The 15,387-nt window shown below is 44.3% G+C and overlaps 1 protein-coding gene across 1 annotated transcript; it reads right to left on the bottom strand.

Moving 5' to 3' along the window:
* Positions 1-772: 772 nt before the first annotated feature.
* C2H6orf58 (chromosome 2 C6orf58 homolog) lies at positions 773-14,422 on the bottom strand. The gene is given in 8 exon segments (XM_074144585.1): positions 773-957; positions 3,974-4,212; positions 4,657-4,790; positions 5,984-6,168; positions 8,866-8,952; positions 13,219-13,541; positions 13,543-13,600; positions 14,416-14,422. Coding segments are annotated over 8 exon segments (1,218 nt in total).
* Positions 14,423-15,387: the final 965 nt, after the last annotated feature.

Below are 15,387 nucleotides of genomic sequence, written 5' to 3'. Positions count from 1 at the left end.
CTCCCACCAGACCAGGTTGCTCCAAGCCCCCTCCAACCTGGCCTTGAACCCCTCCAGGGATGGGGCAGCCACAGCTTCTCTGGGCAACCTGGGCCAGGCTCTCACCACCCTCACAGCAAAGAAGTTCTTCCCCAGATCTCATCTCAATCTCCCCTCCTTCAATTTAAAGCCATTACCCCTCATCCTATCACTACACTCCCTGATCAAGAGTCCCTCTGATTGCAGCTGGTCTTCAAAATAACAACTTTGGTGGGAAACAGTTGAGGCATTGGGTTTGGATCAGGACTTCAAAGGAAAAGTTTTGGATGATCATCCGTTAGACCATCAAGGACCTGTGTAACTACATCTCTGGTGGGATCCCTGTATATGGGGGGGGGGGAAAAAACAGTCTCAAACAGAATTGTCCTTGTTTAAGGTAAAACAGAACCAATTTTCATTTTGGTAATTTTACATTTCAGCTAAGTCTCTTCTAACTAACTGCACTCCCTGAGATTTATGGCATATTTTTCAGACAGTGTCCGCCTTTATTTAATTTTGTCTGCAATAATGATGCATTATTTATAAAGTCTGAAAAAGTAATAAAATAAGTTTTTCTGTGAGAGTTTTTATTTATAAGAAAATGAGTTAAACAAATGAGCTAATTAGGAAAATTAAGGATAAAAAAATCGATTCAATATGAGAGGGATGCACACATGGCTACCCAGGAAATCCTGCTGTAAGAAATTACCAAGACCAGATTACCAGACACATATCTGCTGAAAGATTAAATCAATTAATGTTGGAACTGCTTTTTATCTAAGAAACTGAATGCTGTCAAATCCACTCCTTTGGAATCGTCATACATTTCCAACGGGTCAAACTTCTGGCTGGAAGCCAAGTCTTCAATCAGTTTTCGGCCCATTTTTCTTCCTGCCTCGGTAGACATAGCCCTTCGCCAGAGCTTCAGCAGCAGTCCTCCTTGGGAAGAAACACAACGGGACAGTGTCAGAGTAGCGTGGAGCGCACGCAGCTCGCGGCACAGGAGGGACGGAGCGCTCCTTTGGCAACAAACCCCCACCGCTCTCCTGGGGCCAGGGCAATGTAGGCACAGCCGGAGCGTGCTGATGGGGTAATAATTGCCTACGACTGTGCAGGGAGACACGGGCCATTCATTCAGCCCAGGATCCTTTTGCTATCGATAGACAACCGGGCTTGTTTCCTTGTCACCAGTGTTGCAAGTCAGAATGATTGAAGAGGCGCGTTAAGGTCTTGTTCTCCAGTTGCACGCAGCTTCACGGCTTGGCCAGGTAGTCACAATCATGCACATCTTTGCTTTTACTCTAAAGCGACCAAGAATTTACACTTCTGCCAGTTAAGGCCTCAAGCTGAAGCAGCAAATTATGCTGATACTTAGAATCATAGAATCATAGAATTGTCTAGGTTGGAAGGGACCTTTCAGATCATCTAGTCCAATCATCAACCTAACTCTGATAAAAACCATCGCTAACCCATGTCCCTCAGCACCACGTCTGCCCAGCTTTTAAATACCTCCAGGGATGGTGCCTCAGCCACTGCCCTGGGCAGCCTCTGCCAAGGCTTCATAACCCTTTCAGTGGAGAAATCTTTCCTAATATCCAATCTGAACCTCCCCTGGTGCAACTTGAGGCTGTTTCCTCTTGTCCCATCGCCTGTTCCTTGGGAGAAGAGACCGACCCCCCCTGGCTACACCCTCCTTTCAGGGAGTTGGAGAGAGTGAGAAGGTCTCCCCTCAGCCTCCTTGTCTCCAGGCTGAACACCCCCAGCTCCCTCAGCCTCTCCTCACAAGACACGTGCTCCAGACCCCTCACCAGCTCCGTTGCCCTTCTCTGGACCCGCTCCAGCCCCTCAATGTCTTTTTTGTGGTGAGGGGCCCAAAACGGGAGCCAGCCCTCGAGGTGAGGCCTCACCAGTGAAGAACTGAGTTTGCACAGTATTGTAGGAGGGAGATGAGGAGTTAAGAGGAGAAGGCAGCAAATGCTCCTCTTGCCTAGGAGGGCCACAGGAGGACTGCAGGAAAGGTCTTGAATAACAAGGCATCTGCCTGTAAATATTGCTGAGGGGTAGAGCATAAAAAGGGAAGCTTCTGACTGCCCACAAAACTGCTCTAAAGCCAAGAAGCTTTAGAGGCAGCACAGCACTCTCTTAGTACAGGTCCCTGCGGGACTAGCAGAGTAATCAAACTGAATTAAGAGATCAGATCTCACTCTGGGTTGGACAGGGTCTCATCCTAAGAGGTACTGAGACCCTCTACCTGCTGTTGAAGTTTGCAGCACCAGAAGAGGACTCCACACCACATGGGATGTCTTTAAAAGTTTGAGGAATCCGATTCTACAAAAACAGCATGTCACATTTTGCCATCTGAGTTTTGTAGCAATAGGATCTGGTGTTTCAGGTCCCCGCTGAGGCTGTGGCTCCAGACCCAAGTCAAATTTAGTTTAAAGCTCCTTTTCTGATCTGCAAAGCAGTCATTGGGTTGAGTTAGCTGGCGTTTGGTGCTCAGCTGAATGCAAAGCTCTTCCCTTCAGGGTCAGGAAGGTCTCTCATCTGCAAGGCAAGGGATTTCAGCTACGGACCTCATGAAGGCTGCACCTGCATGAAACTTCTTCATCCGTCTCTTTCCTTCCCTGTATCATCTTCATCATCCACACCTCTTTTCCTCTCTTCCTCCTTGCTGCCCTCATCTGCTCTGCTCCCTCCTCGCTGCTCTGCTGGTGGTGCTTTCCTTGCTGTGTCCCCCTCCCCTCCTGGTCGTAGGTCAAGAAACCCTGAGCTGTGGCACAGGCTACCAGTCATGGGATGGAGCTGCTAAAATCCTTATTCAGGCTCCGAGGAATCATGCTGTGTGGGAGGTGTGAGGGAAGAACTCAGCGATGCAAGGATGCTCTTTTGTAACACTGAACAGCTTCATCGCACCTCTTTTTCAGCTACACATACAACTAGTGAGAGAATTTTCACTGGAATGTATGGACAAAAGACAACGATCACAAAGAGAAGAAACTTCTTTCCTGTGAGGGTGCCAGAGCCCTGGAACAGGCTGCCCAGGGAGGGTGTGGAGTCCCCTTCTTTGGAGATTTTCAAGACCCGCCTGGATGCAGCCCTGAGTAACATGCTCTGACATGCTCTGGGCAATCCTGCTTCGGCAGGGGAGTTGGACTAGATGATCTTTATGGTCCCTTCCAACTCTAAAAATTCAGTGAAATTCAGTGAAAAGCACATGCCGTAGCTCTGGATACTAGTTTTTCAGTGTATTTTTATCCTGCATTTTCGTTTTAAGATTCAAAATAACTTTCCTTCACAAAGGACAAGCAAAAATATCCAACCCAGCAATACCTACGAATGAGCTGAAACCTCAGAAGCGTGCAATTCTGTGTCTCGCCGCTGGATGGGGATGCACAACTTACTTTAGCAAAACTCCGACATTGTCTAAGGATCCAGTTTTGCTGGGACAGGTATTATGCTGGGATAGTCTGAATATTCTCTCTTAGACCAAAGATTGAGACAAAACCCAAAACCAGAACACTTGTGGGCACAGAAACTGTTGTTCATGATCATTTGCCCATTTTTTTTTTAAACCTCCGCTGATTGAATAACTTCATTTACAGCTTTAATGATTTCAGATGTAATTAGTGAAATACAAACTAGTCTTTGTGTTTTCAAAGTTCTTATGAAAAATGGAGGGAGAAAAGTAGGGTTTTCTGTTCCAACAAAGGATGTGTTTGTCTCCTGTGAAATCCTCGCTGCGTATCGTCAGCGTTACCCCATCACTGCATCTGCTCTCTGGTGCCTTGTTTACTTATGGCTGTATTTTCAGCTGTACTGTTTTATTGCTAGTCTTTAGGAAGTGCTTATACTATTGTATATCAAAAAATCACTGTGTTCATATGGAGAAAGGTATAGAAAGAGACAATATATTAAATATCTATGGACTACAGACATTTGTATGTCAGGCTCATACCTGTTAATTGATTTGCTCTGTGAAGGGCTCTCAGTGAAAGCAGGACTCTGTTTTGCTGTGGGCTGAAGCCACTAATGGATGGGAGGACATCCCCTTCAACGAGCATCCGCTGGGGCAGGAAGGTCTGGAACTGGTTTGTGGTCTGTAAGTCCGTAGAGAAGTGTGTGGCTGCAATGAAATCTACAGCATTAGCCCAGTCTTCTCCAAAATTTGCTTCTGGATCAGAGAGATATTTTAAGCTGAAAGGGATAAGAAGAAAAACATAACAGATAATTGAAATCCACTGTAGAACACATTAGTCTGTCATTTATCCCCAATGCGTTTTGTTCAGTATAAAATCCTGAGAGGTCTCAGAGACTTAAAGCCTACTTCAGCATTTTACATCTAATTTTTCTTGGTGTGGCTGCCTCTGCCCAGACTAGTCACAGCTCCTGACTCTGGCTGCAGCTCCCAGAGAGGAACCAGCATCTCCTGTTAAGCCCAGAGCCAGCCCACGCATCGCAGCTGGGACAACCACCTCTTACTGGTCATCCCATGCTCCGAGAGAGCCAAAGGAAGAGGAGAACCTAAAGAGTAGAGGTCTAAAGTAAGAAGACTCATGCCAACTTTGTTGGGAAACCATCCTTCCAAAGGGCTATGCAGGTGGGAAGATTCCCCTTTAGCCACCTCTCTCATCCCAGTACCTGTCCTGGAACTTGGGCAGCGCGTATGCAATGGAGGCAACGTGCGCTCTCCACATCAGACGGAGGGCATTGTCCAGTTCGAAGGAGGAGAAGGTTGCGGGGCTCCCAGCTTTGTGTTCCACAGACAACAGATACTGCAGCAACAGGGGGAGAAAAAAGGCAGAGAAACAGGGTGGTGGTTTAAACCAAACGAATTTTTCAGACTTCCACACACACTTCACAAAATACAAAGTTTGCAAGCTAAGGGAAATTGCTTTAGGTACTTAGGATGTGTTGCTTTCTAAGTAACTATAATGTCTGACATAGGGAGAAAAAGATGATCAATGTAGATTTATAAAGTGAATACATGTCCCCACTGAAGCTGACTGGAGTTCCCGTTCTTTGACTTCAACAGTGAGGGGTTTACCCACATAATCTGGGTATTCTGACACAATAATTCAGTGGACTTTTGTATCTGAGTGCCACGGAAGCTTCCCTGCTGCAATATTGAGTCCCTTGAAACCTGTTTATACTCTTTCAGCCACAACTTTCTGAAGATTTTCAGAAAATAAGGAAATGATTCTTGATGGTTGTCACTATGGCTATTTGAGGAGTAGATCTTTTATAACAACTCCTGAAACATACTTCTTAGGAAAAATAATTGTAAGAAAACAAATCCAGTCTTGCTCCTAAAACCTCTACCTTCATTCACAGTTGCCAAGAAGGACTTACGGTGCAAATTTTCTGTTCATTATCAATTATTTGACTACCCACAAAATGTTGAATATAGAAGTCTACCTATAAAAGCAGTTATTGAGTCTATTAAGTAAGAAATATCATCGTCTTTGGGATTAGGGAACAGCTGAATGAGGAGGAAAGAGAATATCCACTTGCATAAATGAATGTCCTGAATGAAGTTTCAGCATTTTCAGTTTTTTAGATGTTCAAAGGAATAAATGAACCATATAAAGCCAACGCAAGGCCGTTTCTCGAGGGTAATGTTCCATCTCACATGCTGATTTTGCATTGCTAACACAAGCAGCATAGCAAGAATACAAATATAACTGTTATCAAAACAGTCTCTTGGGACAAACTCCCAATAACACAGAATTATCTTAAAGGAAGGAAAAAAAATCCATAATCTGTACAAATAACTGGCCTTTTTATCTCTGACTCCCTTTATGTTGTGCTTTTCAATTTTTCTGTTTCTTGTTACTTTTATACCAAGCTGTTACTGAAAGCAAACCAAGCTCTCTGAATCTTACAAAAAACAGTAATAATTTTTAAAAGTAATATTCTGGTATAATTTCCTACAAAATATGAAAAAAAAACCACTAAAGTGATTTACTTCAAAATAGGCTTTCCACTCATCCATGAGCTCGGGGATGCGGGACCGGCAGTCGGCAACGCTATAACAGAAATCAGCGCTTCGCTCCTCGGGTGGCAATATTTCTATCTCGTGCTGCAGCTGCCCAAAGAGACCAGCCTCCACCGCCCCCAGGAAGGGGATGACAGCCAGGTAGTAGTTCATACCTATAATTTAAAAGGAGGAGGTTTTAACCACAAGCCAATGATAAATCCCCACGTAAGAAAAATGAACGCTGTCCCATACCAAACGCAGCCCTTTCAAATTCCCACTGAAACAACTCTGTTCAGCTGCTGGACGTACGTACAGAGATGCACTAGTGATGATATCTGTATTGTTTAGATGTGTTTTCTAATATTCATTTAAATATTGTCCTTTAATAGCCTTGCATGAGCTGGCAGTGTGCTATACTTTGCAGGAAAGCACGAACAACTGAAAAAAAGTTAGATCTTCATAGGTTGTCACAGACAGGACATCAAAAGTCTCTCAAATATCAGCTGCAAACTAAGTACATAAAGTCTAAGGTTTATTCCGTGAGTATTGTTTTCATTAAAAAACCTTTTCTATGCATCCTAGCCATAGAAGAAAGGAAAAGGCAAATAAAATATGAGTGATATTTTACTGGAAACTAATAATTTTGCTTTTAAAAAAGATTTCCCTCACTGAAAGCTTCTTGGAAATGACCTCAGTTTGTTTGTTTAGATTTATTTTAGGACGATGGCTTCCTCGGGTCTGATCCAGAAGTTGGAGCAGTCAGACCCAGCATGTAGGAAACCCAGGTTCGGTTCTCACCGGTGCTGGACCACATCTCCAGTGAAAGTGCCCGTAGGGCTATTTGATATTCCTCATTTGAAAGGAGGATTTTAAATTCTCCTCTTAATTGTGTCCTCTTTCTAGGAACAAAGTTTAATAACTTTGAGTAAAGAAGAGGCTGGAGAGCAACCTGTTCTCCCTCTTGGGAGGGTACTCCAGAGCCATCACCATGAGGAGTCACTTGGTTGTGCTTGGTCTCAGGGCCACGAAGTGCCCAGGTATTTTGTACACAGTCCCAGCACTGAGGACCAAAATCATCAAAACCTGGCCACCTACCACGTATCCCTGTCCTACTCATGGGAAACCATTGTTCCACCTGCGGTATGTGGGCCTGGCTGGGAATGTATGGAAATGTATGAAGAAGAGCAAGGAAAAATCCCAAGTGAGGAGAAGACAGTGTCGCACTGGGAGTCATTGCTAAGCTGGGTCTTGTTTCTTGTTCTCTATTTTCATGAGAAATGGTGTAACCGGGATTCCACATCAGAAAGTACTCACATTCTTTGAAGCGGGCTTGCATATATGACCTATTTGTACCTGCCTGGGTGACCGAGAGGGCAGAAAACAACGCAGGAAAGGACTATACTGGATATTATTCTAGGCAAAAAGGGCTGAAGTTCTTTAGCAGGGCGTGTCTCATACACCTTGGGGTGTATTAAATGTGAGTTTCTGGTTTAAGCTCATTCCTGGCTTGACATGAGCACTCATGCCTGAAGGCCAGCCGAAACCACCCACATCCCCAGAACAACGAGAGCCATTTCTGCGCAGCCTGAAAGACTTCGTGCACGTTCCTGCTGCAACAGGGTAAATCAAGGCTGAGTTTATCCCTTTTCCGGAGGCAACAAAATTGGTATCAAGCAAACGTGCAGCGCTTAGAAGTAGGTGAGAAGCAGGAATGTAAACGCTGAGAAAGTGAAGGTGGTGGTTTCTATTCCAGGAAGGTCCCCTGCTTGCACCGGGCTGTGCAATGACCCCAGTGACTTGTCACTGCATGGGACACCCTCCCAGAGAGCACCTACTGCTGGCCACCCGCTTCCATTTTCGGGAAGATTGATTTATCTGGGTGTGTATTGAGGATAAAATACTGAGGAAATAATGAGATATTGAGGAAAACACTGAAAATGTCAGGGTCATTGACACTGGAAATTCAGATCTTTACAATTCTCTCTCTCTCTCTGTCACTGTCTTCAGTTTGTTGCTACTTACTGGAATAATGAAAAACATTTAACAGAATTTCAGCCTACTAGAAGTTGAAAGCCAATACTAAAGTGAATAGAAATTGCCTCATAGTTCATGTACACCAGGTCAAAGTATTAGCCAAGTTTTAACTGAATACTTGAAAGTCTGCTGGTTAAATGTCAGTGTATGAAGATAATGTTATTTGGATGTCATGGGCACAAGGTTTACCTTTATTCCATTTCCTGGAGCCTACTGACCACAGGGAAGTCGTGCAGCTGCAATCGAAGGTATCAAAACCCTGTATTACCGAGGGTCGTGCAAGGACCACAAAGATTCCTGCTTGACATTCTCATGCTGAGATTTAGTTTGAAGCACTAGCATCCTAACTGAACAAATCTGCTCTGGAGTAACTGGAAACTATAATTTCTACAAATGCCTACAAATATAGATACCCATCATGCTGTTTCCCCCACATTTTTACATTCATTTTTTGCAGTGTAAACATTTTTAAGGCCACAAATTTGCATTTTTTTCCTTCCTCAAATAAGTTATCAAAGTCAATTAACTTGCATTTACTCCCTCACACTTAAGTTCCTGGCTGCAAGTTTTCATAAAATAGAATTATAGAATGGTTAGAGTTGGAAGGGACCTTAAAGATCATCGAGTTCCAACCCCCCCGCCATGGGCAGGGACACCTCCACTAGAGCAGGTTGCTCCAAGCCCCATCCAGCCTGGCCTTAATGGCCTCCTTTCAATGGAGAATTACATAGCACTGAAATTACTTTGTAATATAGAAGCCTAAGGGGAAGAAAGATTCTAAATTGCCTTGTGGGACACATATTTTGGAGAAGAACAGCGTAATAGCACATACTTACAGGACCACCAGCTCCGCACAGATATGCACAGGACGTCTCCATCTTCATAGCCACAGGAGGTCACCCTGGAAGGATCTGATAATCTGCCTGAATCAAATGAAATAATACACCAAATACTTCTCAATCTTTTTCACACCAGAATTCCCACAGAGATGAAAAAAAAACCATAGAGTTGTAACTCATGCAGAATTTTCCTCAGAGAAGCAGAACAATTGCTGTTGTTTTGCTTCATGAACTGCTGTTCCAAGACTAGCCAAATTTCTCCATCAATACTTCACGCAGTGCATAGTAATTTGATTGTGGTTTACGGTTCGATTTGTTCCTCACTGTAAATGTATTCTGGGAATTTACAGAACTGTCTGGAAGTAGGACATCAGAGTGGTATTTTTATGGAGAGATAAACGTCCATGCACATGGGGATATAACCACGTGCATGGCTGATGTGTCACTCTCAGTAGATGCAGGGCTGCGGGTGTCGGGGGAGCTGCTCAACGAGCAGAATAGCACAAATTAAATATGCTAGTAATTGTCTCAACTAATTGGCTTGGGTGATACAGAATCCCTTCCGGTTTAATGATGTGTACAAACACGGCCTTACTGTGAAGCTACGTTGTTGTAGCTGATTAGCAGGGTTTCTAAGCATCCGCGCTGTGGCAAACACGCAAGGCATTCCGCAATTATTGGCAACAGCCCGTAAGGAATGTTGTACTGTAAGCACGTGACATGGAGAAACAGCCTAAATCCTGGCAGCATAATGCACGTATCCATTATGTGGTAAGGAGTCGTGCAGTGAGTCAGGAAGGTGCTTTAAGTGCACGGCATGAAATTGCCATGGTCAGGTCCGATGACCTGAGCTGTTCCAGAAGCTTCCAAACCTACCCCGCAGAGCACCTACCCTCTGACAAGTCACCTGAATAGCAACAGCCTCGTTTCTCTCGGATTAGAACTAAACCTCGTTACATTCTTTAAAAACAAACCCAAATTTTCTGATACTTTTTACTGGAGAAGAAAAGATCATGAACCGTGTGCATACAGAGTACCCTAATTATCCCCTCCAGTTGACCAGATGGAGCTCATGCTTCGGGGCACGCTGGCTGCTCAAGCCTCTGGCTTTAGGTAACAGCACTGAGAGCGTGAACTTGCAGCGGTGAGGAATGCAGCTCAACAGGATTTTTTTTATTTTTTTTTTTTTATGAAAAATGGTCTTTTTGATATTTACAGAAAGATTTTTTCCCAAGGTTCTGCTTCCACCCAGGACATCAGAAGTAGGCAGCAGTAGTTCACTGACATGCAAAGGCGATGAATGAGAAGGATAAAGAAAAAGAAGAAAAAGAAGGCAAAGTTGTACATGAGATTTACCAAAGATTGTTAGCCTTGGTGCTTTGGGAAAATGTAGCGGTGATAATGATAAGATATGTATAAATTACTTGGAGCTGGAAGCATTAACCCCACTACACTGCAGATTTGTTCTCTCTGCTCCCTTTTATTCCCTGCACTTAACAGGGCTGTTATTTCAGCCATCAGGTCTACCCAAGCTCTGTGTACTGACAGTGCCGCCCAGCTGCATGTCACTAACAAGTCTGTGCAGCCTCATCAGCAAGATCTCTCTGCTTTTTTTTTGTGGCAAGGTTGTTAATGAAAAAGCTAAATGCAGTTGTTCTCAGGAATAATTCAAGAACCCTGAGCAAATCCGCCATTTAGCTGTGAACTTCCCTTAGCAACGCTCATCACTAATTTCTCCTTCAGGTGTTCTTTTACCAGAACTCCCTGTTTCATTCTTATTTTGTGAAGTGTCATTAAAAGCTTTCATTCTATGCTTTGATTTTACAAAGGGAGGAAACTCATTTCTGAACTTTGGTAAAACACCACTTATATCATAAAAGAAGATATCAAGTTAGTCTGACGCAATCTACCCTTGATTCACATAAGCTGCGCTTTATCCCTTTTTCTATTTAGCTCCATATCTTTAAATTTTCTTTCCTCTATACTTACTCTAATGTCTTATCTACTACTGATGTAAGAGCAATAAATATTTTTGTCTCCTTATCCCATTTTCCCTTCTTCTTAAATATAGGTACATCCTTTCCTACTCTTCAGATGTACAATACCACCTGAATCTTTCTTAAGGTTCTTGCTCCTGGATTTGTTGTTCTATATGTCAGTTCTTCCAAGCGGGTGCAGAGACCATCCAGTTTCCTCAGTCTGTGTGGGCAGGACTCTCAGTTTAGCTCCATCTCCCGAGTGACAATTTCTGTTTCCACAGTCTCATTCCTATCGGCTCTGCTGCCTCAACATCATTGTCCCCGCTGTAAATTTAGGCAACTTACAGGTTTCGTTTTACGTCCATGAGTAGATTATTGCAAATCTTTGTGCCACTCTCATTAAGTAACAGCTTCACTTGCTTTTTATGGTTTATACGGGATCAAATCCATAAAAATATTTTCTCAGCAACATAATTTTCACGACCAGAGAGAACTGTTATTTCAACAATTTTTGTAGTATTTTCAAGGATCTGCTGTCTTGCACCACAAACTCAAATCCTGCTTTTGTTTGCCCAAGCTTATTATGTCAATATACAAATGTTTCTGTCATTCCTCTCTGATATAGCCCAGCTGCCTGTCTGGATTAGGTTAAGCCAGTTGCTGACCTCGCTGCTGTATGCACCAAAATTACGGCTTTCTTTCCCCCTTACCTATTTATCTTTCAAATTCTCATGTTTTGTTTTGGTTTTTTTTCTGTAAAACTCTTCCCAGACACATGATACTTCTCCTTCCACTAGATTTTTAACCTTCTGATCACGTAATTTCAAAAATACACAGTCCTATGACTTTTTGGCAGGTGACAGCAGGTCTTTACCTGTCTGTGCAACCAGGTGCAGATCTTCCTCTCACCTACCGTGTCCCTCATCTCTATCTGGGAAGTGTCACTGCAACCAGGCACACCTTCACTTTGTGGATGAGGCCACACTACACAACTAGATCCTTTCCAGCAGGTCACCACCCGAGGGTAGCTTCTGCATCCAGTCATCTCTGCCTCTGCCACACATTGGGTCAACTCTGCTGCTGCATCAACCTCCCTCTTTATCTCCTCTTTCCTCTCCTATACAAAAAGAAGGGAAAGAGGAAAAAGCTTGCCTAAACTCCAACCAAGTTCTTCTTGCTTCTGTCTGTTTGCCAGCTAGTCGCCTGCTTGGATTTTGTTTACTCTACCTCCTTTTCCTCATTTTGACTTAGCAGTAAATTTTCCATTTGGTGTGACTAAATGCTGGCAGCCTTCCTTCACCACCAGCTGCAGCATCCCTGTCTTCTGCCAAACACACAGCTTCAGCCAAGCCACCACCTCACAAAACTACGGATTACAGCCAATAAAGAAAACACCAGGCAGAGAGATGCATTTGCTTACGCCTGGTTACCACCCGGCACAAGTTCTTGAGAACATCACTGACTCTTATTCCCTACTTCCCACCTCTCCTGGTTGTTAGAACAAGGCAGGTCAACTCCGGCTTTGAATGGAGAGCTTCTCTGCCTGCTGTAAGCCAAGCAGTGTGTGGGAGAACAGGTTCTCTGGTAAAGCCCTCGATATGATATTGCAGCCTTAACCTCAAGGGACCTTTCGCACAGGTTTCTGTCTCTGCCTCCCTGGCACGGCCAACAAGCAAATGAGAACGACTGCCCCAGATAACACCCAGCTTTTGGGGGATGAGCCAATAGAAGTTGGTCATAATTTAAAAAATAAAATGAGACACAAAAAAACCCAAACCAACAAACAGAAAAAACTTTAACTTTTGTAAAAAACGTCTTTAGAAAGTAATGAGGCTACTCCTAAACTGATCAAAAAGGGCAAATGGAAAGAAATTCTCAGAGGGAGAGGTGGACTTTCAACTACCTGTATTAGAAACGAAACTCAGACCACCAATAGAGGTTCACAACATTAACAACCCCCCCAAAAAAAGCCTATTGGTTAACATTAGTTAACAATTTAAGCCCAGCACTGCAGAGTGCAGGCCCTGAAATCTGCCTGCTGTAAGCCAGAGCAACTGGGAAAGTCTTTTCAAAGATTTTCAGCTGACTGAAATATTGGCCGTCTAAAGCACAGATCTTCTGGATTCTGACCGGTCCTGTGTGTGGCAGTACCTTTTCCTATTGGGAAGTTTAATCGCTATTGCTCAACAAGGTAAGGGTGTTCCCTTCATCCAGGATTTCTTTTTCAAATTGGCAGTTTAGCTCAGTACATCAAAATTTCCCCGGTCTGAGGCTATACTGGGCTTGCGAGGCAGAAACCTTGGGAAGAATGACCTAACGTGGGTCTAGTAAACACTTAGGTGTTCCAGCAGCTGAAGGCCATAACTCATACCTGTACGAAATTGCCACCCATGCTGCAATGGTAATCCCCAGAGAATATTGCCGAAATTGTGGGGTCCAAAGGAGGTAAAATATTTGGCTGAAGAGCTCAGCAAGTTCTTGTACACTCCCAGTCGCTCTCGATAGTTCCAAGCATTGATGACAATTTTGTTGTCCTTTACTGGGAAATCCAGCAGGTTTTCAGGGGCGAGGTCCCACAGAGGGGGATAGACATCTTCCCCAGTGGCATCGTTTCCACTCTGCGCTGCGGCGGCTGCTGGACTCAGGGAAAGAGTCACTATAAGAAGAGCACATATGCCACAGTAGGGCCGCATCATGAAGGTTTGTGACCCAGGTGTTGGTGGCTGCGGGGCTTTTATCATGAAAGGTGAGGGCTGGGTAAAACAGGGTGACTCAGACGCAGAGGTCCTTCCCTCTCTCCAGTGACCCTGACATGGAGCTGCCAGATTAACAAACCATGAGTAATGTTCTGTCCTCCCCGTGGGGCCTGGGGAGCAGCAGCAGCATGTTTAAAAGGGATCAGTCTGACCAGAAAATGGCCAAATCTGTGCTGTCCATGATATAAACCCACCCTCCCAAAGGGCTGAGGTGCTACAGTACAGGCTGAGAGAGTTGGGGGGGTTCAGCCTGGAGAAGAGAAGGCTCAGGGGAGACCTTAGAGCCCCTTCCAGTCCCTAAAGGGGCTCCAGGAAAGCTGGGGAGGGACTCTGGATCAGGGAGGGGAGCCATAGGAGGAGGGGGAAGGGTTTGACACTGAAAGAGGGGAGATTGAGATGAGATCTGGGGAAGAACTTCTTTGGTGTGAGGGTGGTGAGAGCCTGGCCCAGGTTGCCCAGAGAAGCTGTGGCTGCCCCATCCCTGGAGGGGTTCAAGGCCAGGTTGGAGGGGGCTTGGAGCAACCTGGTCTGGTGGGAGGTGTCCCTGCCCAGGGCAGGGGGTGGCACTGGATGGGCTTTAAGGTCCCCTCCAACCCAAACCATTCTATGATTGATTCTATGATTGCACAGCCACGTTATCAACTTTTTGTCCCTGTGTTTCATACAAGCTGTCACCTTCCCTTTCCTTCACGTAAAGACGGGACAGCAATGTCATAGAGCTCACCCCAGAAGAGGCACGGGCAGGGTTAGGTTAGTGCTGAGGTGCTTGGAGAAGAGCTCCAGCTGCCCACCAAGGAGCAGCAGTGACATACCTGCCATTTGCACCTTTTTCTTTTGGCCTTGGGACAATCGCTTGCAGCCTTCAGGTCCTAAAAGCATTGGAGGTAGCCAAATCAGCCTGGTCGCAGGCCACGCAATGCCTGGTTAGCTGTATTTTTAGTGTCTGTTTGTCCTGCATGGAAACAGCCATTATAAAGACCTAAAGTCTCCTACTAAACCTCCATGATCTTGTAGACTCCAGAGGGAACACAAAGGCCACCCCTCCACTGATAAAATCCATGTCTGACTAAGTTACACTCCAACAAAAGGAAACAGCCTGGTTACCTTCACCTCACCTACTTCTAGGGCTCCACAATCTTCAGCTGCTTTTTCTCAGATAAGCAGTGGTTACAAAAGGGCACTCGGCAAACAAACACATCATTTCTTATCTCTCTAGTCTTTCTTTCGCATGAGAAAAATCACAAATGCCCATTTCCTTTGAAGTAATTCTGAGAGTTTTGGTTGGTCTTTGTGTGCTTAAAGTACCTTAAACCCTGGATGAGAGCAAGTCAAAATGGGCTGCAAACTTTTGACAGTAAATTTAAAAGAAATGTATCAGTTCAATTCAAATTTTTTCCATCTTGTCTATTTATTAAGGAGACTTTCTAGTCTTTCAGCATAATTTTTCAATGGTCACATTTCTGGCTCCACTACTGAGAAAGGAACCCAAAGGCTTTTGAAAAACAATCAGTGTTCATCAGAGATTAGCACAGATCTGAGGACACTTTTTCTAATCATGTTGCCTCACAGAGGTTTCAAATAATTAAGTTGTTCTTTCACTAAGTTTCTACGGATTGGATTTATCTAACCTAATTGTGGACATTCAAACATTAGCCTCTCTCTACGCAGATTCCCTCGACAGCCAAAGCAGAGAATCAGGTACATCCAGAAAGTAACTCATTTAAAATACGCCACTGAGAGGTATTGCTCTTGACTGACTATAGAGGGAGTTGAAATTGTAAGTT

Source organism: Numenius arquata, chromosome 2 (genome assembly GCF_964106895.1).
Source record: "Numenius arquata chromosome 2, bNumArq3.hap1.1, whole genome shotgun sequence".
NCBI classification, from domain to species: Eukaryota; Metazoa; Chordata; class Aves; order Charadriiformes; family Scolopacidae; genus Numenius; species Numenius arquata.
Note: the sequence above shows the minus strand (reverse complement) of the source record. Positions and strands in the feature narration are given on the sequence as shown.